Raw genomic sequence first — 23,217 nt, forward strand, 5'->3', positions numbered from 1 at the left:
ACTCATCATTCTTCTTCCTCCAAACACGTTTGGTGGAATTATGACCCAAAAGTTCTATTTTGGTCTCATCTGACCACATGACTTTCTCCCATGACGCCTCTGGATCTTTCGAATGGTCATTGGCAAACTTAAAATGTGCCAAGACATGTGCTGGTTTAAGCAGGGGAACCTTCTATACCATGCATGATTTCAAACCATGACGTCTTAGTGTACAGTGGTCCCCCGGTTATCGAACTTAATTCGTCCCTTAAAACCGTTCAAAATCAGATATGTTCGAAAACCGGACCTAATTATCCCATAAGAAATAATGGAAAACCAATTAATCCGTTCCCGAACTCCACCAATACCCAATAATTAACCATTTTTTCCTGTTTTTAGCCGTATTAATAGTCAGGAATCCCCCTGCCACGCCCCCTACGGTGGCTGTCATGGTGCTTCAGGGAATGCCCTGTTCCTTCGCTCATGCATGCCCACATTGAGTTCATCGCAATCGGGCTTCCTCCGTAAAGCACCGTGGATATTATTTATGGACTGCCTTTTGCCGGATTATCCCGATCTCTGCGGGTATTTTGTGTTAGCTCGGTAAAAGTATAAATTAACAACTTTACAAGAGTAAGAAACAAAATGATTACTGTACTTACCGCTAAATATCACTAATATTGTTTACAAACAGAAGTTGCGATAGATGCTTACTCAGCGATGGTTGAAGCGGAAGCAGTATCTTCCCCTCGCGCTGGGTTGGGCAGCGTGGGTGGCATTCGATAACTGGAACTTTGTTCGTTCACCGGACCGAAATTTCGTTCGCTAACCGGAATGTTCGATAGCCGAGCCGTTCGATAACTGGGGGACCACTGTATTACCAACAGTAACCTTGAAAACGGTGGTCCCAGCTCTTTTCAGGTCATTGACCAGCTCCTCCCGTGTAGTTCTGGGCTGATTTCTCACCTTCCTTAGGATCACTGAGACCCCACGAGGTGAGATCTTGCATGGAGCCCCAGTCCGAGGGAGATTGACAGTCATGTTTAGCTTCTTCCATTTTCTAATGATTGCTCCAACAGTGGACCTTTTTTCACCAAGCTGCTTGGCAATTTCCCCGTAGCCCTTTCCAGCCTTGTGGAGGTGTACAATTTTGTCTCTAGTGTCTTTGGACAGCTCTTTGGTCTTGGCCATGTTAGTAGTTGGATTCTTACTGATTGTATGGGGTGGACAGGTGTCTTTATGCAGCTAACGACCTCAAACAGGTGCTTCTAATTTAGGATAATAAATGTAGTGGAGGTGGACATTTTAAAGGCAGACTAACAGGTCTTTGAGGGTCAGAATTCTAGCTGATAGACAGGTGTTCAAATACTTATTTGCAGCTGTATCATACAAATAAATAGTTTAAAAATCATATATTGTGATTTCTGGATTTTTTTTTTAGATTATGTCTCTTACAGTGGACATGCACCTACGATGACAATTTCAGACCCCTCCATGATTTCTAAGTGGGAGAACTTGCAAAATAGCAGGGTGTTCAAATACTTATTTTCCTCACTGTATATAGAACTACTAATTTGTTCTGCTGTGACTGCCTCTCGTTAAACGCTTTTTTGTGTAATACTTTAACCACCTAGTGACCACAGCCAATCATACTTTGTGATTCTTAACTTCTAGCTTGGGCCAATGAATTGTTCCTTCCTTTGTAGTCCTTGAAGTCTTTCATTTACAATTTACCTTTTCTGCTGACAACACATTACAAATGTGTGGTCACGTCAAAAACTGGCTAAGACTGCCCTTCACAAAACCTTGAGTCTATAATTCATGGTCTAATTTCAAGGTGAAGCTATCATCAGAGCAGAGGAGTTACTCTACGGAGACTCAGCTCAGTGACTGCTAGCCAGCAGAATCCATCGACAAGGATGAAGAGTTTTAATGAGGCAGAAAATTCGTGTTAGCAATAGTTAATTGTGTCAAGGACCTCTTTGGGTTTTTAGAATAGTTGAAGTTTTAGCACTATCCTGAAAGTAGAGCAATAAACCGTGATTTGGTATTTGACCATCTTTAGCCTTAAGGTCAACAGAAGCTGTTATGAACTTAAACATCTAGTTATTGCTGCAGGAAATTAGCATTACTTTTAATCTGACATGATTATTCTTTTACTGGGAACACATCAATTATGTTTGAACAATGTGAACAAAAATGCCATTTCAGATGTTTTTGATGAAGGTTTGGTGACAGTCGTATTTATTATTAATGATTTTGTAACTGCACATGCATACAGAAATGCAATAGCAACTTTAACATTTTTCACATTGCAGCACGACTTATACATTTTCCCTCCATCCAAATGATCATCTTATAGGTTCTCTAGTTTCCACCCATGTCCCAAAAACTGCTCCTAGGTAGACTGTTTATGCTTTTTTCCCCCTCCCCAGTTTGGTATTTCCAATTCCCACCTAGTAGCTAACTATCATTTATCAAATGTGAGCTATCAACCAGGGAGGATGAGGCAAACAGATGCTTCCTCTGAGACACATGAAGCCAACTTGCACATCTGGTCTAACTGATGTATTACAATGTAAACACAGTATAATTGCAATATTTTTCCTCTTCCTCATATATGGGCTCACAGAGGCTCACAATTTGCCATGATTTGTAGTTAATAAGCTACTGTAGACCAGTGAGTAATAGTGTGTGCCTGGCACCCTTGCGATGGACTTGTGTCCCACCAACAATTTATTCCCACCTTGCAGAGGCTTTGAGTCCACCATAGTACTGAATAGTTACTGAATCAGAATGATATATAATCACATAAAACAACAACAACAACAAAAAACCCAACAACAATATGACAATAAGTGAAAATATTTCTGCTGAAACAAAGAAAATGTATTTGTGTGTAGATTATTGGAATGCCACTTTTACATCTCTACAGTTGCAATGTTGAGCCACTGTCTACTGACTTTCTGTGTTAGTGATAAATGTCCAAATAAAGCAGCATATAGTTGAAACATACAGCATGCAGGGAATTACTGACCTACCCTGTATTGCTAAAGATGACAGAGGGGCATAAAACAAATTATATTAGAGACCAATTGTCCACAGATGAAAGCCACTAAAGACCTATTCATGTACCACGAATAAACAGATGCCTGCCTGAGGTAAAAAAAACACACGAAAACAAAAAATATCTTTATATAAGTATAATATAAATTAAAATAAATTTGACTGTACTGATAAAAAAGGAAGAGAAAGAGTAAAAGTGGCCATGCAAGTCAGTGTTTTCATTTGAGTTTAGTTTGCATCCTCTAAGTATCTGGGTAAAACAATAAAGAAAGAAAAATAAAGGCATGAATTCACATAAAGCTTCCAGACCTGAGTTTAAAAAGGAAATGTATGACATCTTGTACAGTTAAAACATGCCAGTACAGATATATTATATGGCCAAATGTTTGTGGATACTTAACCATAACACTTGTATGTGCTTTTTGAACCACCATTCCATATAGTCAATTCTATTATATGCTTTGGTAATAACCTCCATTCTTCTGGGAAGGCATTAAACTAGATTTTGGGGCATGTGAGGTCAGGTACTGATGTTGGACAGGGAGGCTTGAGGTTCAGTGAATTCCAATTCATCCCAAAGCTGTTTAGTGAGGTGGTAGCTCAGTAGTTATGGCACTGGACTTTGGATCGAAAGGTCACAAGTTCAAATCCCACTACCAGCATGCTGCCACTGCTGGGCCCTTAACCCTCCCCTGCTCAGTTGTAGGCTGCTCTGGATAAGGGCATATGCCATAAATGTTAATGCAAATGTAGAGAGGTTGAGGTCAGGACTCTTGAGTTGTTCCACTTCAGCCTTGACAAATCATGTTTCCATGGACATCATTTGGTGCACAGGGTCATTATCATTATTATCTCCTTGTTCCAGTGAAGTTTCTAATCCTACAGCATATGAACACTCTAGAGTCTACACAAAGGAAGATGCTACAAATATGTTCTTCCTACTTTGTGGCAAAAGGTGTGTGTGTGGGGGGCTTGCTATGATGGTCAGGACATAGTGTATAGCAAGTATATCAAGTTCTTGAAGCTTGTAGACATTTGAAAAGTTTTCATGTTTGAAAATGCAAATGTGGTCAGCAATCCTTCTGTAAACGACTGTGACATACTTTATATTTTTGCAACAAGAAACAATCTACCTGAGGCTTTGAACTTTCTTGTTCAGTTCTTTTCCACTGCATAAAAAAAGAAGAAGAAAAGGAAAAAAAACAATAACTTGTTAGTTAGTGACAAAACAGTGTAGTATTGCTTGGCAGCAAATGCATTTGTGTTTATACAGACCAATGTTCCTTTAGGAGAACATTGTGTTTATGCATATGAATTGGATTTTCATTCCAACTTTCTGTGGTCTGCATGTTAAATTGTCTTCTTATATGACTAACTGGTGAAAAGCTGTCACAAAATGACAACACAATGTAAAATGTAATGGTAAACATATGAAAATATAAAATAATAAACAGCAAGGTTTAATAATATGTAAGTCACCTCTATTCAGTTAAACAGAATTTAATACGTTAATTCATTCATTAATTCATTTATTTATTCATTCATTCATTTATTCTGTCAGGCAGTTATGTGCTTTATGCCAGTCAGGGTTGCAGTAGATCTGGAGTTTATCCCAGGACCCCTGGTTACAAGCTGGTGAAACACCCAAGATGAAAGAATCTTTGATTTTTTTATATTTTTTTTTTTTGCTGTCTCTCTACTGCCACTTAGTGGGGAAACTAATTAATTGCAAAAATCAACAATTTAAGACAGCAAATATCTGAGCTGAGTTTTGGTAGATCTTAGTTTCCATTAGGAGCCTTTAGTTACAAAAAAATAAGCACATTTTTACAAATAGACTGGGAAAATCAATACACCATTAACATAAACAGATTCCATAACTTGTAAGCACAAGATTGAGGGGAAGTATTACTTAGAAAGAAATGTTCTAATATCTAATGACCTCAGCATAAAATTGTTTGTACATTATCGTGCACTGAACTGTTTATTCTTGAATGCAGAATATGGTCTATTTATCACACATAATTTTCAGGACACGGTTGGCATTGTAGGATTTGTGGCTGTAAATGATGGAAGTCAAGATGTCAAATCAGTCTTTTCCCAAATGTCACACATCTTTGACTGTGTTACTGAAACTGCATGCATTATTATATGTAGTTTGTTGCAAGACAAATACACTATATTGCCAAAGGTTTTTCGAACACCTGTCTAACACAACCATTGGGTATTGGTTCTGTTCTTTAAATATACATGCAACATTTAGAAAACTGTTGTACAGCAGCAACAGCTTACCAACAAGCTAGCAAGCAGACACTAGCAAATAATGTTTTTAATACAAATGCTGATTAGCATTTGTGATAGCAATGTTGATATTGCTAAATGTCACAGTCGCCATGGCTTGCTCATCAGGAATAAATGCACACCATTCACCTTGACTGTTGATTTCTGTAAAGCTGTTTTGAGACAATGTCTGTTGTAAAAAGCGCTATAGAAATAAACTTGACTTGACTTGACTAATATTCCTCAAAACAAGGATTAATATAGTCTGTATAGTGTGTATATTGTAGATGTACTGACTATTAACTGATCTAAAATTTGCTATTAAGTCATGTAAAAGTTAAGAGGGTATTTTATGATTATGATTGGATGTTATTTGGTAAATGGGAAATGATATTTAAGAAAACTACCGAGTTAAAATTTTATATGGTTTAAAGTGGTCCTTCAGAACCCCTTGAATTTTGGGATGGTTCCTCAGTGAATTCATCTAGACATTGTCACTAATAATGTGTTTTTAAAACAATGTATGTAATTTGTGTGTGAAAACAGTTTAAATGTTATTCCTAACATTCCTGGACATTCAGGATTCACACGAATTTTAAGATAATCCGCAACTTGCTGTTAGTTGGGTTCCAAATGAGAACCGCAAATTATCGGGGATTACCAGTTTGAATTACCAGTCGGAAATAATAGGGAATTAAATTGTGCAACTTCAAACAAGAGTCTCTAAATCAGGACTGGTTGCCTGGAATGCCTTCATTTCCTATAGCATTTTACATTTACAAATTGAGGTCCATGAAGACATAGATTATAACGGGTGGAGTGGAAGAACTCAAATGGCCTGCACTGAGCCCTGGTCTCAACCTCACTGAACACCATTGGGATGAGAGAGTGTACCACAGTCCTTCTCATCCTATATTAGTGCCTGACCTCACTAATGCTCATGTGACTGAATGGGCACAAAAAATATTTAAAGCCTTCCCAATAGGGTGAATGTTATTATAGAAAATACTTTGGTATAATATGATGTTCCTAAACTGCCATGGGGTGCCCTGACTATTTTACAACACCAATTCACTGTAAGACCGGTGTCAGGGATGTTAGAGTGGAATTGACCAGAGATACACCTGTTATATATCAGTTCAGGTATAACAGAAAAAGTGATTATTTCCATATTTCAGGCAAAAGGGGCTGTAGCAAATGAGAGAAGAGAGAGAGAACAAAACTAACAAACTGTAAATAAACCATACAGAGAAGTGAGGGAGTCTGACATAATGCTAGGAAAAGAGGGCAGTGGATTTTGGAAAGGGGAAATGTTTGCCTTCCACCCCCAGGCTTTGGCATTGGAACCTGCCTCCTCCTTGCGTGCACATTTAAAAAAAAATTGTATGTACTCCCAGTGTTCCAGTGAAGACATGCATCGTAAGCTGGTTGCCAAATAGTTGACATTGTGTGTGTGTGTGTGTGTGTGTGTGTGTGTGTGTGTGTGTGTGTGTGTGTGTGTGTGTGTGTGTGTGTGCATGCTCATTTGTGTTCTGCAATGGGTTGTCCCCCAACTTGTACCTTGCATTCCCTTGGACAGGCTCCAGGCTGCCTACAACCCTAAAATTTACTAGTAAAGAAAACTAATTGGATTGATTAAGCTTTAGCTTGCAGTTATACATTTATGTATAGGCTTGTGTTGTATGAGGCATCTTTTTATCTAATGCCTAATTTTCATGACTATAATTTATATCAAATAAGAAATGTTTTAATCCAGTACACAACATGCTATATATAATAAATATAATAGATTTAATTTTATTATATATATATATATATATATATATATATATATATATATATATATATATATATATATATATATATATATATATATATATATAATCCAAACTTTCACTGAATGAGAATGTGCTCACCCTCTTCTTGCAAGAGAAAGCTCTGTAAGACTGAGACTGTTTTAAATTGTAATTTATATAAAGCCACAGGCACCTACAGCACAGAATTATTAATGATCCTTTTTATTTACCTATACATTTTAATATACTATGCTCATTTAGTTCACTGCACTATTTATTGGAGCCATTGGAGGTTTATTCATGAACTAAACAACAGCAAAACACATTAGGTTAAAGAATATATTTAGAAATATTTTATTTAAAATGACTGAGGTTTGGGTTAAAATGAGTGTCATCAATTACTACTTAAACTGTAGAATAAATAAAAGAACTAAATAATAAATAAAACTCATGGTTATGGTTTTTTGGTAAAAAAAAAAAAAAAAACTGGAAGCATCAATATCACATCAGTCACTATAAAGGAAATTTACATAATTAACAAAATGCATGCACAAGATAGAAACAGGCATTAGAGGTTGGAAACAAGTATGACAAACAAAATATCCAGATGGTGCCATTATTATCACTGGTAATTTACTGGTAACTTCACTTCCCAGTCAGCACTTCCCAGATTTTTTTTTTTATGTTTCTTGTCCCAGAAGAAGTAAAAGTTCTTAGGATATATTCTACACCAACCTGACTGATGCTTACAGAGCCTCTTCCACCTTTGGCAATTCTATTATCCATTTCTTGCTGCTACTACCAAACTACACTCTAATCGTCAAAACGTTTGAAACATGAGTGCGAACTGTGAAAATGTGGCATTCAGGGAGCAGACTGGTCACTACAACATCAGTTTCAGCACACATACTGCTCTCACACACAGGACTCCCATACAGACATCGACCACTACACTAATGCTGCATCGAACATTTTTGTGTGTACTCAGTCACTGACACTGCCCTTCAAGACAGTTAAAACATACCCTAACCAATAGCCTTGAAAGTATGACTAGAGAAGTCCCACTGTAGCCTGAGACGATGCTGTCAGGTATAGAGTTCAGGAATCCAGGATGCCAAGCACAAATACAGAAGAAATGCAGAGAGAGGACAATTTTAACATTCTTTGATGTGCATGGCAAGGCATCCAGGTTTTCACAGACAACATGCCAGCCAGCACCATACACACAACTTGTGACAGCTAATTCCTGGAGGAACTTGACAACCTTCTAAGCTTGCTTTGACAAGAAAAACACAACAGCATCTACCAAAACTGAGCTTTCATCTGATGTCCCCCAGCTCTCCTTCTCCATCACAGATGCGTGCTCCACTATGTGCAAGGTGGAAGTACACAATGTTGCTGCCCCGATAGTCAGGGGCTATCACAGATATGTTCAACTTTTCATAGGCACAAGCAAGGGAATCAAAATATTGTAACATGTTGTGCCAGCTCAACATGCAGAAAATTAACTAAGTATTCACAAACACACCCAATCTTTATTAATGGATCTGAGGTAGAACAAGTCTCTAGCTTGAAATGTATAGCTGTCTACATATCTTCTGATCTTTCCTGGAACCTCGGTATTACCTCTTCTCTTGTTAAAGAAAAAAAACAGCCACACATTTACTTTTAGATCTTTCTGAGAAAATTCTATTGTTGTACTATCCTTATGAACTGCATTATAGTTTGTTACTGAAACTGCACAGTGCATGACCAGAAGGAACTACAGTGGGTAGAGAAAACTGTGAAATACCTTCTTGTGACACAGTTGCTGAACATTACAGATGTTGCCACAGGATGAGAATTATTACACCTCCACTCTCACTATGGGTTGCCTGCAGATCTTTCAACAGTAAAATGTTTAAATGAGTCTGCACTGCCATATATAAAAAGTCTTAAGAAGACCATTTCCTCTTTAGCACACAATGTTCAATGCAAACACTAAGTGTTAACTGCCAGCCAAACACACTTTACTGCAGCTTTTTACATAGGACTAAATTTTTTTTAATGTATCAGTCTGGATTAAGGCCTCTTCATAGCACAGAGAGAGCGCTAGTTAAATAAGTGGTAAATGTCCTTTTATTGGCCTCTGATCAGGGTTTTGTCTCTACTTGTTTTGCTTAATCTTAGTGCATCTTTTGACACCATTGATCATACTATCCAGCTTGCTAGACTTGAGAACGTTGTTGGAATAAAGAAAACAGCTCTCTCCTGGCTTAAGTCTTATTTGACTGATCGTTATCAGTTTGTTGATGTAAATGGTGAGTTCTCCACACTCTCTGAGGTAAAGTTTGGTGTTCAACAAGGATCTGTCTTAGGCCCACTGCTTTTCTCTTTATATATGCTGCCTCTGGGTAAAATTATACATGAACATGGTATTTGCTTCCATTGTTATGCTGATGATACACAGCTTTATATTTCAGCAAAGCCAGATGAGAGAGATCATCTTAAAAATGTTGAGTGTGTAAAGAACATTAGACAGTGAATGCTTGATAACTTCCTTCTGCTCAACTCGGATAAGATGGAAGTACTTTTACTAGGACCACATGCAGCTAGAATTAAACTTACCGATTACGTAGCATCTCTGGATGGTGTTTCTGTCTCAGTGTGTACAGCAGTCAAAGACCTTGGTGTGATTATTTACTCTAATCTTTCCTTTGAGGCTCACATGAATAATATTACCAGGATAGCCTTCTTTCACTTTAGAAATATGTCTAAAATTAGAAGTATGATGTCCTTACAGGATACAGAAAAACTAGTTCATGCTTTTGTTCCATCTAGATTAGACTACCCTAATGCTTTACTATTCATGTAAGTGCATACCTAAGCATCAGTTTGTTCAGAATGCAGCAGCAAGAGTCCTTTCTAGATCTAGATAATATGAGCACATCACCCCTGTTTTAATCAGTCTACACTGGCTCCCAATCAAATCTCGCAATGATTATAAAATATTACTACTGATGTCGCGCAACAGTATCTGAGTGAACTTCTTTACCAATATGATCCTCAATGCATACTTAGATCAAAAGGTGCAGGCTGTTTGTTGGAACTTAAAATAATGAAGACGTTCAGTGTTTGGGACTCAGAAAACATTTATTTAATCAAGCCTTTTATCAGTAGATTTTTCTTAGGTAAAGGAACAGATCTGGAGGGATCATGGAAACAGAGCATTCGGTGAACTGGGATATTTGTATGCTATCACCCCCTCTTCTCTCTCTCGGTCGAGTTAAACATCCTCCTGAGGTCCCAGTGACCACTGTTCCTGCCCCTTTTCCCTCCTCAGATCTGCTCACTTCATCCAGGCCTGAATCTGGACAGGGTTCTCTTCGATTGAAGGCCACTCTGTGCAGCTAAGGATGGTTTCTCATTAACACCATGGGGCTCCATGAAATTACAGAGTAAAAACAGGTGCTTTGAGGATGGATTTGGACTGTACTTAATATCAACAGTCTGCTACACTGACTACAGTTTGCCTCTGATTATCATTACTGAACCCCGCAACATCGTTTGTCTGTAATAATTGGACATTCTGTGCAACCCAGATGAGGATGGGTTCCCTCTTTGGTCTGGTTTCTCTTAAAGTTTCTTCCTTATGCCATCTCAGGGAGTTTTTCCTTGCCACAGTCGCCACCGGCTCACTCATCAGGGACAAACTTACAATCATAAAGAACATCTTATTAATTTGTATCACAACAGTGTCTGTGTAAAACTGCTATGAGACAATTATGTTGAAAGTGCTATACAAATAAAAATTAATTGAATTGTATTGGCAGGGCATTTTATTTAGACACTGTGGAGCTGCCATACCACACTATGATGGAGAACACTATTATTTGTGTAATTACAAACATAAATACAGATATGAATATTTGGAGCACTAAACAAATACAGGTCTTGCTGAAACGAACAACCCAATAACATAATACCGTATTAACTTAACAGACAATACAATACAAAATGCCTGAAATGTATAAACCATAGGGATGTATATCACGATAGTACAAAATTAGCAGTATTTAGCAGCGAGATTTAGCTTCCCTGATCGTGACATATATCACCATACCGGTATATCGCTACATACGTACTGGTGACGTCACTCGCGTCTCGGTGCTGTGTAGATAACTAGCCGGAGCGCTTTGTGAAGAGATTTCTCGTGTGGTACCTTTAATACAGATTGGCGTCGGTACACCTTAACCTACCTTTGTTTGTTTTAATTTATTACATATTTCTCTTTTTGGACAGAAACAACAACCATCAAAGCTGAAGTTGCCTCGGTAAAGGTAAGAGCGGAATGTAGGCAAACCTTTCAAAATGGCTGGTAGCTGATTTTCAGTTACAGTTCGGCTTTGAGCACTTAGCATTAGCTTGTCGAGAAAATAACGCAGCTAGCTCATGCTAGCTAACTGCATAAAATGGCGTCCTGTTCTAATTTTTTATTGAATTGATGTCTATAGCTTGGTCATGTAGCTAAATAATTACATATGCATTCAGTAAATTACTGTATTCGGTTTAGTTTGAGAGCTAGCTCGGCTGGTGAATAAAAGCCGCAATATCATGTTATAGATTAGCTGCGGTCGGGGGTGAAAATACGCAGTTATAAAATGCGACATATGAAGTAAAGCACGATCAAATGGGAAGGATTCGTTATTAATCGAGTTGATTCTACTCTTATGGTTCCTCTTTAATATATTCCTGCATCGCTTTGAATGAACCTTTAACTCAAAGATGTAATGTAATCTGGTACAAAAAGATCTTGCAGGCCATTGTGCTGTAGGATCTTGGCCTTTGCGGCAGGCTGAAACTTCACTAAGGATGTAATTGTGTTCTAATCAGGGTATATATATATATAAATTTGTATAGATCAGTAATGAGTGATACATGATTAGAAGCTTTAATGTGATTCTGTAGTCCGCTAACGCTGTCTACCGCTTCGTTGTGCTGCAGCTCGGTCTTTTCCTCCACCCCACCCTTTCTTCATTATTCTTTGGAAGATTCATCGTTATCAAGCCGCCAAAGTGGAGAGTGTGATCGCAGAAGGGGGTTCATCTCGTTTCAGGTGTGTGTTCTTGATGATCTCCTCCGTTTGATGAACCTATTGATCATGCCATTATTAAATGTCAAGCCATGTAGGGGTTATATGTCGAGGTAAACGTTTCTCTTTTGTTCCAGTGCTTCTTCGGGCGAAGGAGGAGGTAGGGGTGCACCTGAGCACGATCCCAAGACTGCTGGAAACGGGTGAATAAATATTAATTGCTTATTTGGTTTTATTATTTATTTATATAATGTGATAGGGGAGTACCACCTGTTTTTGCCTGTAAGCGTCTGCATTTTTTCAATACACAGGTCTGCTTCAGATCATAAATTTTTCATTGAAACATAATGCCAGTACATTTTGTCTTGTTGTGTCATGACTAATAAGCAAACCATTGTTTGCATATCCAGGAAGCAATGCATTTGACCATAACATTAGGTCCAGGTAAGAGTTTAGGATCTGTGTGTATGTTTGAGGACGAGAGTGCTGTATAATGAACATGTAATTTGATGCATCACTCATGCTAAAAGTAGTCAGAGGTGGCAAAAGTACACACATCTATTACTTAAGTAGAAGTACAGATACTCATGTTTTAAAATACTCGGGTAAAAGTTGAAGTACTGATTATACCTTTTTACTTAAGTGAAAGTAAAGAAGTCTTGGCTCCGACATGTACTTAAGTAAAAAGTAGTTATTGATTCTTCCTGTTTTAGCTGTTAACTGGACCTCACAGCATATTAATATTAGATAGATAGATTGATAGATTGATTGATTGATTGATTGATTGATTGAACTAACTTTATTGTACAGGTACGCAGCAACAAAATGCAGTTTGGCATCTACCAGAAGTGCAAAAAGTAGCAATAGTGCAGATAAATATGTATTATATTTACAGCATGTGATACATATGTAAGCATATGTACAGTGATTAAATATAAAGGCTATAACAGTGCAGAGACGTGTGGACATCATTAAGAGCCTTTGCTATGTTTCCACACGGACAGTTAATGAGGTGATACCGAAGAAAGTGCACCTCTTCGAGTCAAGTCAAGAAGCTTTTATTATATATATATATATATATATATATATATATATATATATATATATCAGACATTTTACAGATTTGAATGATGTATTGTTTTTATCTGTACGATCAATAAAGACAGTAATTTAAGTTTGTTTCGACATTCTGAGGGAAAAACCCACAAAACGCCACCCAGAGGGTAAATTGTGTAAAACATGGCGTATTTGGTGTTTGATATGAGACGGCGCAAAAGTTTACTGATTAAAATAATTTTTCGGTGAAGTTTATTTATTTATTTTATGTCTAAGTAAAGAAGAGACGTTGTGAATGAGTGTATGTTTTGCTGGAGGTTTTAATTTCGCCTCTTTTATATTTATTTATTTATATATTTTTTTATAAAAATGGTAGAAACAGAAATGCGCGCTGAATTGATAGCGCGTTAATACAGTTTAGTGCCGTTTAAAATAATTTGAATTTTGACAGCCAAATATATATATATATATATATATATATATATATATATATATATATATATATATATATATATATATATATATATATATTACACATACAGTTACATACTGTGTGTGTGTGTGTATATGTATGTATGTATGTATGTATGTGTATATATATATATATATATATATATATATATATATATATATATATATATATTAATACAAAATTAATTAAAAATGTTGTGTCAGGACTTTATACACCAGCGGATTGAAAAAACGCGCAGTAACAGGAAATCGGTTGTTCAGCTGAAATCGGCGCGCAGTGAAAAGAAACATTTATATTTAACCAAATCAATGGATTAAAACTAAAGTAACGAGTCGGTTTTGAAAATGTAAGAAGTAAAAAGTACAGATATTTGTGTAAAAATGTAATGAGTAAAAGTAAAAAGTTGTCTGAAAAATAAATAGTGGAGTAAAGTACTGATACCAGAAAAATCTACTTAAGTACAGTAACGAAGTATTTGTACTCCGTTACTTCCCACCTCTGAAAGTAGTAGTAGTGTAAGTCCTGCATATAGAGTTGATAATTACAGAAACCTTACAGGCAGAGAACAAAAAAAAACCCATAGCAACCGGCCAATTGTGTCTACATTATTTTGAAACAATGGAAGTAAATGGTTGCTTGCATTTCCTCTTTTTCTTATGCAAGACATCCGTTTTGATCCATTAACTTTTGCTGTTAAATGTACTAATCAGATCCAAGATTTCTGCCTTTTGTTAGCTGCTGTGCAAACTACTTAACAGTAGTTGATTATCTAGCTTAAACAACTAGATAATCAAAGTAACATTTTTAATTGGTACATACTGTTTACCTTCATGTTTGTTGTCCTGATGAGAAATAAATAAAGCTGTTTTGTTTGGTGGTACAGTAAAACCCCGTTGTACGAGCATAAGTTGTTCTTCGAAAATTGCTCATAGGTCCATTTGCTCGTACGTTCGAACTGATTTTCCCTATAAAAATAATTGTAAAAGTGATTTAATCCGTTCCGAGACCTCATTCGATCGCTTATTTCTGCACTTAAAAAGTATTTGTAGCCTATTTTAACAAACAAATACACCGCAAACTACCGGAATGTAAACACAATTTACCACTTACCCATGTGGTAGTGGTTGATTGCGAGTGTGAGACGCGCACCACGCTCGTAACCTCCTCAGTTTCCATGGTCATTCTTTTTACTTTCGATTTCACAGCACCATCACTGATTTTCTTGGGAGACGTTTTTTAAGATTTCTAGTGAAATAAAAATATAAAACCAAAAAAAAAAAAAAAAAAAGTTAAGTTTTTGCTGCACTGAACAACGAGAGCGACCGAGTGACACGTCATCAACTAAGCGACTGATGCTTCCATCCGCCGAAAACGGGGAACCGGCAACGTGGGTTTGCTCGTGCCTTCGAAATTTGCATGTGAAATAGGGTGAAATTTTGCGAGCAAGGTCGCTCGTATCTCCGTTTGCTCATACTATAGGTTGCTCGTACAACGGGGTTTTACTGTAGATGTAGATTTTCTGGCATCTTACATACACATTTATGCTTACTTAATGCAGTCGTTATAAAATGAACACCAGGGCATATCCAGGTCTATTTACAATACATACACAGGAAGGTATCTCCACAACGTGAAAGATGGCAATCTTTGACCTATTTCATTTGACTCTAACTAAAGTTTTTTTTTTTGTTTGTTTTTGTTTTCTTTCTGGAAAGACTACTGATTTAGTCGAAAAAGCAAAATGGTGCTTTTTCTCCTTTTTTTTTTTTTTTTTTTTTTTTTTTTTTCTGTTGCATGAATCATTAATACTACAGCTAAACTGTTCCATGTGCTGATTCTGCCCTGCACTAGTAAACCTAACTCTGACTATTCCTCCTTAGCGAGTACCTGGGGAAAACCCCAGGGCCTAGCGTTCAGAAATGGGTTCCTTCACGAAGCACTAGACGAGATGTCAACTCCACTGATGAGAAAGAGCACCAGGATGCAATATTTAGAAAAGTAAGAGGGTAAGTATCTATAAGCCTTTTAATTTTTTTATTATTATTTTTATAAGTCACTGACACTGAAGCTTGGATGTTTGCGGATATATTAAACATAATGCCTAGGATTTCTGTCTCATTATTTCTTTGGTAGGATACTTAATAAACTGACCCCTGAAAAGTTTGACAAGCTATGCCTTGAGCTCCTAAATGTGGGCGTAGATTCTAAGCTCGTCCTCAAAGGAATCATCTTGCTGGTAAGTGTAACAAAAAAAATTAATGTCCTTGTTTTAATTTTAAAGAAATGTTTAACAAAGACTTGTCGAGTGGACAATCAACTTATGCTTAGCAAAAAATACATTCAGGCCTATACATATTTAGTAATCTAAATGTTCAGTAATGGATATTTAGGGTGCATCTAATTTAATTGAGGACCTAAAGTAATTAAACATTTATCTGTTCAGCTGTTCTGTGCCCAGGTATGTGCTGTTTCTTCACATACAAGAAAGGAAATGAAAAGAATAGAGTTGGTTTCAAGTGTGGTATTTGCATTTTGAATTTGTCCATGTTTGGTTTCAATATAAAATCCAAAGTGCTGTCTCTGCTAGTGAATCAAGCCAACAATACACTGAAAAAAATAATAAACAAACCCATCAAAGAAGTAGCAGTAGACCATCACACCACCAAAGTATGGCCAAATCAACTATCTGATTCACTTTTCAAAAGAAAGGATGCACTGGCCAGGAAAATAATTGTGGTGGCTAACAGATTTATTTCTTTGGTAAAGCAAAACTTTTGACCAGGGTAAGCTACAAAAACAGAAAGACCAGGGTTAGGGTTAGGGTTAGGCAAATGTGACCAGAAAGATGGGAAGAGGTGGGAACTTCTCCTGATCTGAAACACCCTACTGCAGTGTATGGCATGGGCATGCACAGAGCAGTGCACTCTTTTTAATATTACTAAACAAAAGCAGCAGGGTAAATTCTGAAGTGTGATTAATACATCGGAAGCAAGCCAAGATCTGTAATTAGCAAGTAGCTCTCAATCTTATAGAGTATGCTGTCGATTGCAGCAAGGTACGACGTACCATGAACAGAGCTGAAGTGACGGGCAGATTATCATCAGGGAAGAAATCTGGTGTCTGTGTTTTTTTTTTTTTTTTTTTTTAAGTGTGCAACCAAATATTAAAAAGTTTCATTGAGGATTATTGGTTTGTCCATATGTTGGACAACCCCTTTGGGCAGTTAGTTGGGTGGATGCACATTTATAATGTTCTCTTATTCAGACACTTTCATGTGATTCGGATGTAAATCACCATTTTACAATGTTGGAAGGCTAAAATACCTTTTAATGTTCATATTGTTATGAATTTTTTCGAATGTCATATGTGTATAAAAAAAAAAAACATTGTATGGATCAATGTATCAAAACAAACTGTTTAATGAAAAATTAATTTTCGTGTCAATATGGAACAATTGAGAGCATGTTCACTAGTTACCTAGTTGATTTGCATTTAAATGGATTTTAAAAAGCCTCCTGCTCCACACAACATCCAGCTATTTAATGCTGGATTCCAGTTGTCTTATTTCATCTCTTGTTGTAGATCGTAGACAAAGCCCTAGAAGAGCCGAAATACAGCTCACTCTATGCTCAGCTATGTCTGCGTTTGGCAGAGGATGCACCAAACTTTGACGGCCCAGGAACTGACATTCAAACCCCACAAAAACAGAGTACAGTAAGTGTGCAGTGCAGTGAACAGATTTGTATGAGGGTTTTTTTTTTCTTTCTGTTTTCTCACTAAATCCTACCGTCTTGCATTATATCCTACAGACTTTCAGAAGACTTCTGATTACCAAACTTCAAGATGAATTTGAAAACCGCACCAGAAATGTTGAAAGTGAGTATTGCCACTTTCTACTTATTTGCCTGTGGTTTTGTTGTTGGGCTTTTTTGGTAAACTTATACCTTTCAATCTCCTATTTGTAGTCTATGACAAAAAAGACGGCCCTCTCACTTCAGAAGAAGAAGAGCAGCGTGCCATTGCCAAGCTCAAGATGCTGGGTAACATTAAATTCATTGGGGAACTTGGCAAACTTGATCTTATCCACGAATCTATCCTTCATAAGTGCATCAAAACAGTAAGTGTTTGCTATTTTCTTTTTTTTTATGGTTATTTTATGCACTGCCTAATTGTTTATCATTATTTCTGTTAGCTTTTGGAAAAGAAGAAGAGAATTCAGCTTAAGGATATGGGGGAGGATCTGGAGTGCCTCTGTCAGATAATGAGAACAGTGGGTCCTAGACTTGATCATGAAAAAGCCAAGGTAAATGGACTGGGATTAGGAAATATTGGTTTTACCACATTATTTAATAATTGTCCCTTTTAATCCTGAAAAAATCTTCTGAAACCACAGTCTTTGATGGATCAGTACTTTGGTCGCATGAGATCCTTAATGAACAACAAGGACATGCCAGCCAGGATTCGTTTCCTATTGCAAGACACGCTGGAGCTACGGGAGAACAATTGGGTTCCCCGCAAAGCCTTTATTGACAATGGACCAAAGACGATTAATCAGATTCATCAGGAAGCAGTAAAGGTGAATTAGTGAATTGTCTCTTAACCTTTTGTTGTTTTCAGAAACTACACATTCTTTTCTATTGTCTTATTTGATTTTGCAGTAGGTAATTAAATGCCATTCTTTCTCCAGGAATTGGGAGTCTTCATTCCACCCATGAACCATGGATTGAGAATGGACTTCTTTCTGGAAGGGCCCTTCATGCCATTCAAGATGAAATTGGACAGAGAAACTCTGGGAGGATTAGCTGACATGTTTGGACAAATGCCAGGTGAGCCTGGCATTAATAGTGAATATAAAGGCAAATTGTTACAGAACACCTTTCTTCTAAGCTTGTATAATTTTTTATTTAGTTTTAACATTGGCTTAATGTGTTTGTGTAGGCTGTGGAATAGGGACTGGTCCAGGAGTAATCCAGGACAGATTCTCACCCACATTGGGACGTCACCGCACAAACCCGCTTTTCAATGGCCATATGGCTTTTGCACCGCCATCTCAGTTTGACTTGGCTATGAACCCCTTTATGAAGTCTAATCAGGTATGTCAGCCTACAATGGCAATAAACCACTTTATATTTTTATATTATATTATTCGTATTAAGTATCCAAAAAAAAAAAGCTGCAACATGCGTGTAAGCTTTAGTGAACATATACACATGAGCTGAGTAAGGTATTCTGATACAAGAGTACATCATTTCTTTATCCATAGGGACAGAATCAACATTTCCAGATCCATTCCGCCCAGCAGCAAGTTCAGTCCAAAGACATGCACCCACGCTTCAAGAAGGGGCAGCTCAATGCAGATGAGGTAAAGCATAAGGAGAAAACATGATCTGTTGTATCGTTGTGTACCCAGTGATTATAAAAAGACGCGTTATTCTGAGGGTTTTAGCTAGATGTCAGCTTTTCTACCTTTTCTTCTCTCTATTCCTTCTTCTCCTCTTCTCTTCTCTGCAGCTGACAACTGGTCCGTTGACTGCGATTATGAGACATGAGGGTGCACACTTTTTAAAGTTCTAGTGAACACAGCAAACATTTTGAACTAACCTGGTTTGACCATTTTTCTGTACTGTAGATCAGTCTGAGACCTGCTCAGTCATTCATGTTGAATAAAAACCAAGTATCAAAGCTACAGCCTCAGATTCCAACCATGATGCCACCCAGTGCTCAGACACCACCAATGGGACCGGTTGTACACATTTATGCTCTGAACAAAAGGATTTATGTTTTAACTAGATCTGTCTCTTTTGGTTATTCTTATTTCTAATTTATTTGCTTTTTTTTTGTGTATTTGTGCTCCATCATATCAGCCTCCACAGCTTGGTCTGAAAACTAATCCACCTTTGATCCAAGAAAAACCTCAGAAGACCATTAAGAAGCCTGCACCTACCAAGGAGGAGTTGCTGAAAATGACCGTATGTCTTTAGATTAATGGTTCTGTTATGCTTTGTGTATGCATGTATACCTTTTTTCTTGTTGTGGTAAAGGTGCTCTTCTTTTTATAAAAAAAAATTAATAAAAATCACTCCAGAAACTGTTGTGTGCCTTTAGGAAACTTTGATTGCGGAATACCTAAAGAGTAAGAATGTGGAGGATGCTGTCAATAGTGTGAGAGAGATGAGGGCTCCTAGACATTTCCTGCCAGAATTGTTGAGTAAGATTATTTTGTGCTCTCTGGAGTGGACTGATGAAGATAAGGAGCATGTTGGCACATTGATTCACGCCCTGCGCACAGAAGGACTTGTTACAGGAGAAAATTTCATGCAGGTAAAATTTCATGCATGAATTTTGAATGAGCTGCTGAAAAAGTATTCAAATACTAATGCAAGTTTTGCTATGTGTAATAATTTTTTTCTTATTCATCCCCAGGCCTTAATGAATGTGCTAGATCAGTGTCCTAAGATTGAGACTGACATCCCGTTGGTGAAGTCGTACCTGGCTCAGTTTGCAGCCCAGGCTGTTATTGCAGAGCTAGTCAGCATTGCAGAATTAGCCCACCCGCTTGAAAATGGCACCCACTTCCCTCTCTTTTTACTGTGCCTACAGCAAGCCTCCAAACTGAAGGACCGTGATTGGCTCACTGAGCACTTCCAGCAGAGCAAGGTTAACATGCAAAAGATGCTCCCAGGTGTGTACTTTTCATTAACATGCACAATGTTTGCCATGAGTGCATTTTGCTTTGTCTTGGTCATCCAAGTGGAACTGATGTATCTGAAATAATTTTAAACGGTCATTAATGAAGATTCTGGATGTTTCTTGTTTTCACCAATCCCAACACCTCATCTATTTTATTTGTTTATTTATTATAGAAATTGATCAGAATAAGGACCGTATGGTGGAGATTCTGGAAGGGAAGGGCCTGAGCTTTCTCTTCCCCCTGATGAAACTAGAAAAAGAGCTTCTGAAGCAGATCAAAGCAGACCCTGCTCCCCAGAGCATTTACAAATGGATCAAGGACAACATCTCACCAAAACTTCACATAGACAAGGGCTTCATTAACATTCTCATGACAAGGTAAAGATTATTAAAACATGTTAATATTATAATACTATGAAACTATAGCTCACTTTCTATCTATCAATTTAGCAAATAGTACTGTGGTGGTGCCTGACCCCTTTTGTTCTGCTTCAGCTTCCTTCAATTCATTGCAGCTGAGCTGTGCTTGTCTGAGGGTGATGACAACCTAAATGCCCCCAGTAAAGAACAGTTGGAGCAGGAAAAGCAGCTGCTTCTATCCTTCAAGCCAGTTATGCAGAAGTTCCTCCATGACCACACTGACCTGCAAGTAAGTGCCCTGTATGCTCTACAGGTGCACTGCAACACGTATGCTTTTCCCAAAGGTAAGCCGCTCACAATTGCTGCTTTTATCATTTTGGCATGTATATGTAAATATTATGAAACTATAGTAATATTTGTCCTCTTTCCTGGCATCTCAAATTTAGGCATGTTGCTACGTTACTTTGTACACTTTTATGATCTGGAGATCGTTGAAGAAGATGCCTTCCTTGCTTGGAAAGAAGATATTACCCAAGAGTTTCCTGGAAAAGGAAAAGCCTTATTTCAGGTAATTGTTGTTAAAAGCATTGTTACGTCATCTCTGGTAAATAACTTATAGTAAATAATATATGAGGAAATATAGTGTGAAAGAGATTTTAGCTCACAAAAAACGCACACAATCCTGCATATCAATTTATGTGTATAAAAGACACCTGTCACAATGCAGGTCTACAATCTTGTCCGACATTCGACAGCTCTTTGGTCTTGCCCGTGGAGAGGTTTGAATGGAAGAGGTTGATTCTGTGACTGGTGTCTTTTATACACACAACGAGTTATGTATATTATTGTGTGTGTGTGTGTGTGTGTGTGTGTGTGTAATATATATGGAGTACTTTCATAAAGGGACAGGATGACTAATTTGGGTCTTTGGGAGTCAGAATACTTTTCTTTTATATTCTGTCTCTGTTAAGATTCTAGACAGTTCATTTCTTTGTAAGGCAGTAAATTGACAGTCAGCAGTTGATCAAATAATAATTTCCCCCACTGTAATCGTAATGTTATTGTTTACAGTTTCTTTTCTTCATTGTTTAGGTGAATCAATGGCTGACGTGGCTGGAAACAGCTGAGGAAGAGGAGTCAGAAGAAGAGGCTGACTAAAATAAAATAAAAATTCACCAATCACACAATCTACTAGACCTTGTTGGTTACTCCACTGTAACAGCACATGCTTCTCACATCCACAACACACTTCTCTGCTGCTAGATCCAGATAACATATTGAACATGTATTATTGTACTCAAACTCTTGGCTATTTATGTAATGAGGCTAGATACAGATACTTTAATATAGATCAATTTGTTTTATTGGTGAAAGTTACATTTAGAGGCTCGCTTGATTGCTAATTTTGGGCAGAGATTTTAGTCCTAGTTTGGTTTACACAACAAACAATGCCTGTGTTATTTTGGTTTAAATCATTTTAGCATGTCTTTGACTAAACAAATTGGGTTGGTGCATCTAGATGGCTGCATTTAAGGGGCACTCAAATTAAGGCCATGTGACTTTAGGCAATGCATTGTCTGTTTATCTTTCAACATGCATGACCTTCATACTTTAATTCGAGATTTTGGATTATATACCTGCTAGTAGTTGTCCATTTCTACCTCGTCTAGAAAATCATGTACAACACACTACTTATTTCCAGGATCTGCAGTAAAGCTTTAATGTTTAATGAATACTGTCGAGTGTTGGGAAGAAAAGTAGAAATCTGAATTGGGACAGTTAATGTCCTTGTTTTCATGCATTTTTGTCAACTTAAGAATTTGACTCTGGGATGGATAAGTAATGCCTTTTATAGGCACCATTCAGTGTTGCAATAGTAAATGTTCTGCAGTAGCCTGTTATTGCCTACTCCAAACAAAATTCCAACAAAGCGAATCTTTTTAATCTTGAACATTTTAAACATTAAAAGTAAAGATTAAGCATCGGTCTCCTATTTGTATTAAGAATAAGTGAAAGTTTTTTTGCCCTTGTCAATAAGTAATTTACAGGAAATCTGTTACTGACAAGTGTTAAATTTATTTGACTGGCATTGATTTCCCACCATTACTTTCTCTGAGGTGTTCGTGACTTTGTCTATGTAAGAGTATATAACTAACGGTCATGTCATGGTAAGGTTTTTAGTGCTCTGTATGCTACTCTACTGTTTCAGTAAATGGAATTGATGACCAACAAGTGTGTGCTTCCTGTTTTGAGTGCTGTAGAAAGTTTCAGGGCTGCTTTATGATTCAGTCCTTACATAACAGTGTTGCAGAATTCTACACATTTCGCTGACTTAAAAAAAAAAAAAAAAAAAGATGTCATTCTCTTTGTCAGCAATGTATTTTAATCCTAAAATTTCACTTGGAGCAAACTTGAGGATGACGGTGTCTGCCACAAATTATGGGCTC

General features: G+C 37.2%; 2 protein-coding genes across 6 annotated transcripts in view; both read left to right on the top strand.

Annotated features, from left to right (window-relative positions):
• The window catches only part of cUnh11orf16 (chromosome Un C11orf16 homolog), a 237,177-nt gene that overhangs the window by 101,909 nt on the left and 112,051 nt on the right, over positions 1 to 23,217 (top strand). The gene's annotated exons all lie outside the window — the stretch shown is intronic.
• Positions 11,098 to 22,999, top strand: eif4g2b (eukaryotic translation initiation factor 4, gamma 2b). Of its 5 annotated transcripts, XM_083552066.1 has the most exons (22): positions 11,235 to 11,440; positions 12,105 to 12,216; positions 12,330 to 12,731; positions 14,235 to 14,602; positions 15,229 to 15,726; positions 15,854 to 15,956; positions 17,303 to 17,434; positions 17,530 to 17,596; positions 17,686 to 17,837; positions 17,913 to 18,023; positions 18,114 to 18,296; positions 18,408 to 18,546; positions 18,659 to 18,813; positions 18,984 to 19,082; positions 19,350 to 19,463; positions 19,585 to 19,689; positions 19,826 to 20,041; positions 20,144 to 20,402; positions 20,584 to 20,788; positions 20,906 to 21,114; positions 21,217 to 21,338; positions 21,863 to 22,999. In XM_083552066.1, the coding sequence occupies exons 9-22, from the start codon at positions 17,754 to 17,756 to the stop codon at positions 21,926 to 21,928; spliced, it is 2,067 nt and encodes a 688-aa protein (XP_083408192.1). In that variant the 5' UTR covers positions 11,235 to 11,440; positions 12,105 to 12,216; positions 12,330 to 12,731; positions 14,235 to 14,602; positions 15,229 to 15,726; positions 15,854 to 15,956; positions 17,303 to 17,434; positions 17,530 to 17,596; positions 17,686 to 17,753; the 3' UTR covers positions 21,929 to 22,999. The 5 variants fall into 5 exon arrangements, with proteins under 5 accessions (XP_083408190.1, XP_083408193.1, XP_083408192.1 ...); XM_083552064.1 differs by lacking the exon at positions 14,235 to 14,602 and having other exon boundaries at positions 11,098 to 11,440; positions 12,330 to 12,395; positions 15,601 to 15,726; XM_083552065.1 differs by lacking the exons at positions 11,235 to 11,440; positions 14,235 to 14,602 and adding an exon at positions 11,474 to 11,994 and having other exon boundaries at positions 12,330 to 12,395; positions 15,601 to 15,726.

The sequence above is a fragment of the Silurus aristotelis genome (assembly GCF_946808225.1).
Source record: "Silurus aristotelis genome assembly, chromosome: 10".
Classification (NCBI taxonomy): Eukaryota; Metazoa; Chordata; class Actinopteri; order Siluriformes; family Siluridae; genus Silurus; species Silurus aristotelis.

Coding starts and splice junctions, on each gene's coding strand:
- eif4g2b (XM_083552064.1), top strand. CDS start 17,754: ATGCTGGGTAACATTAAATTCATTGGGGAACTTGGCAAACTTGATCTT. Junction 19,464..19,584: donor AGACACCACCAATGGGACCG/GTTGTACACATT, acceptor CCATCATATCAG/CCTCCACAGCTTGGTCTGAA. Junction 21,115..21,216: donor CACGTATGCTTTTCCCAAAG/GTAAGCCGCTCA, acceptor TCTCAAATTTAG/GCATGTTGCTACGTTACTTT.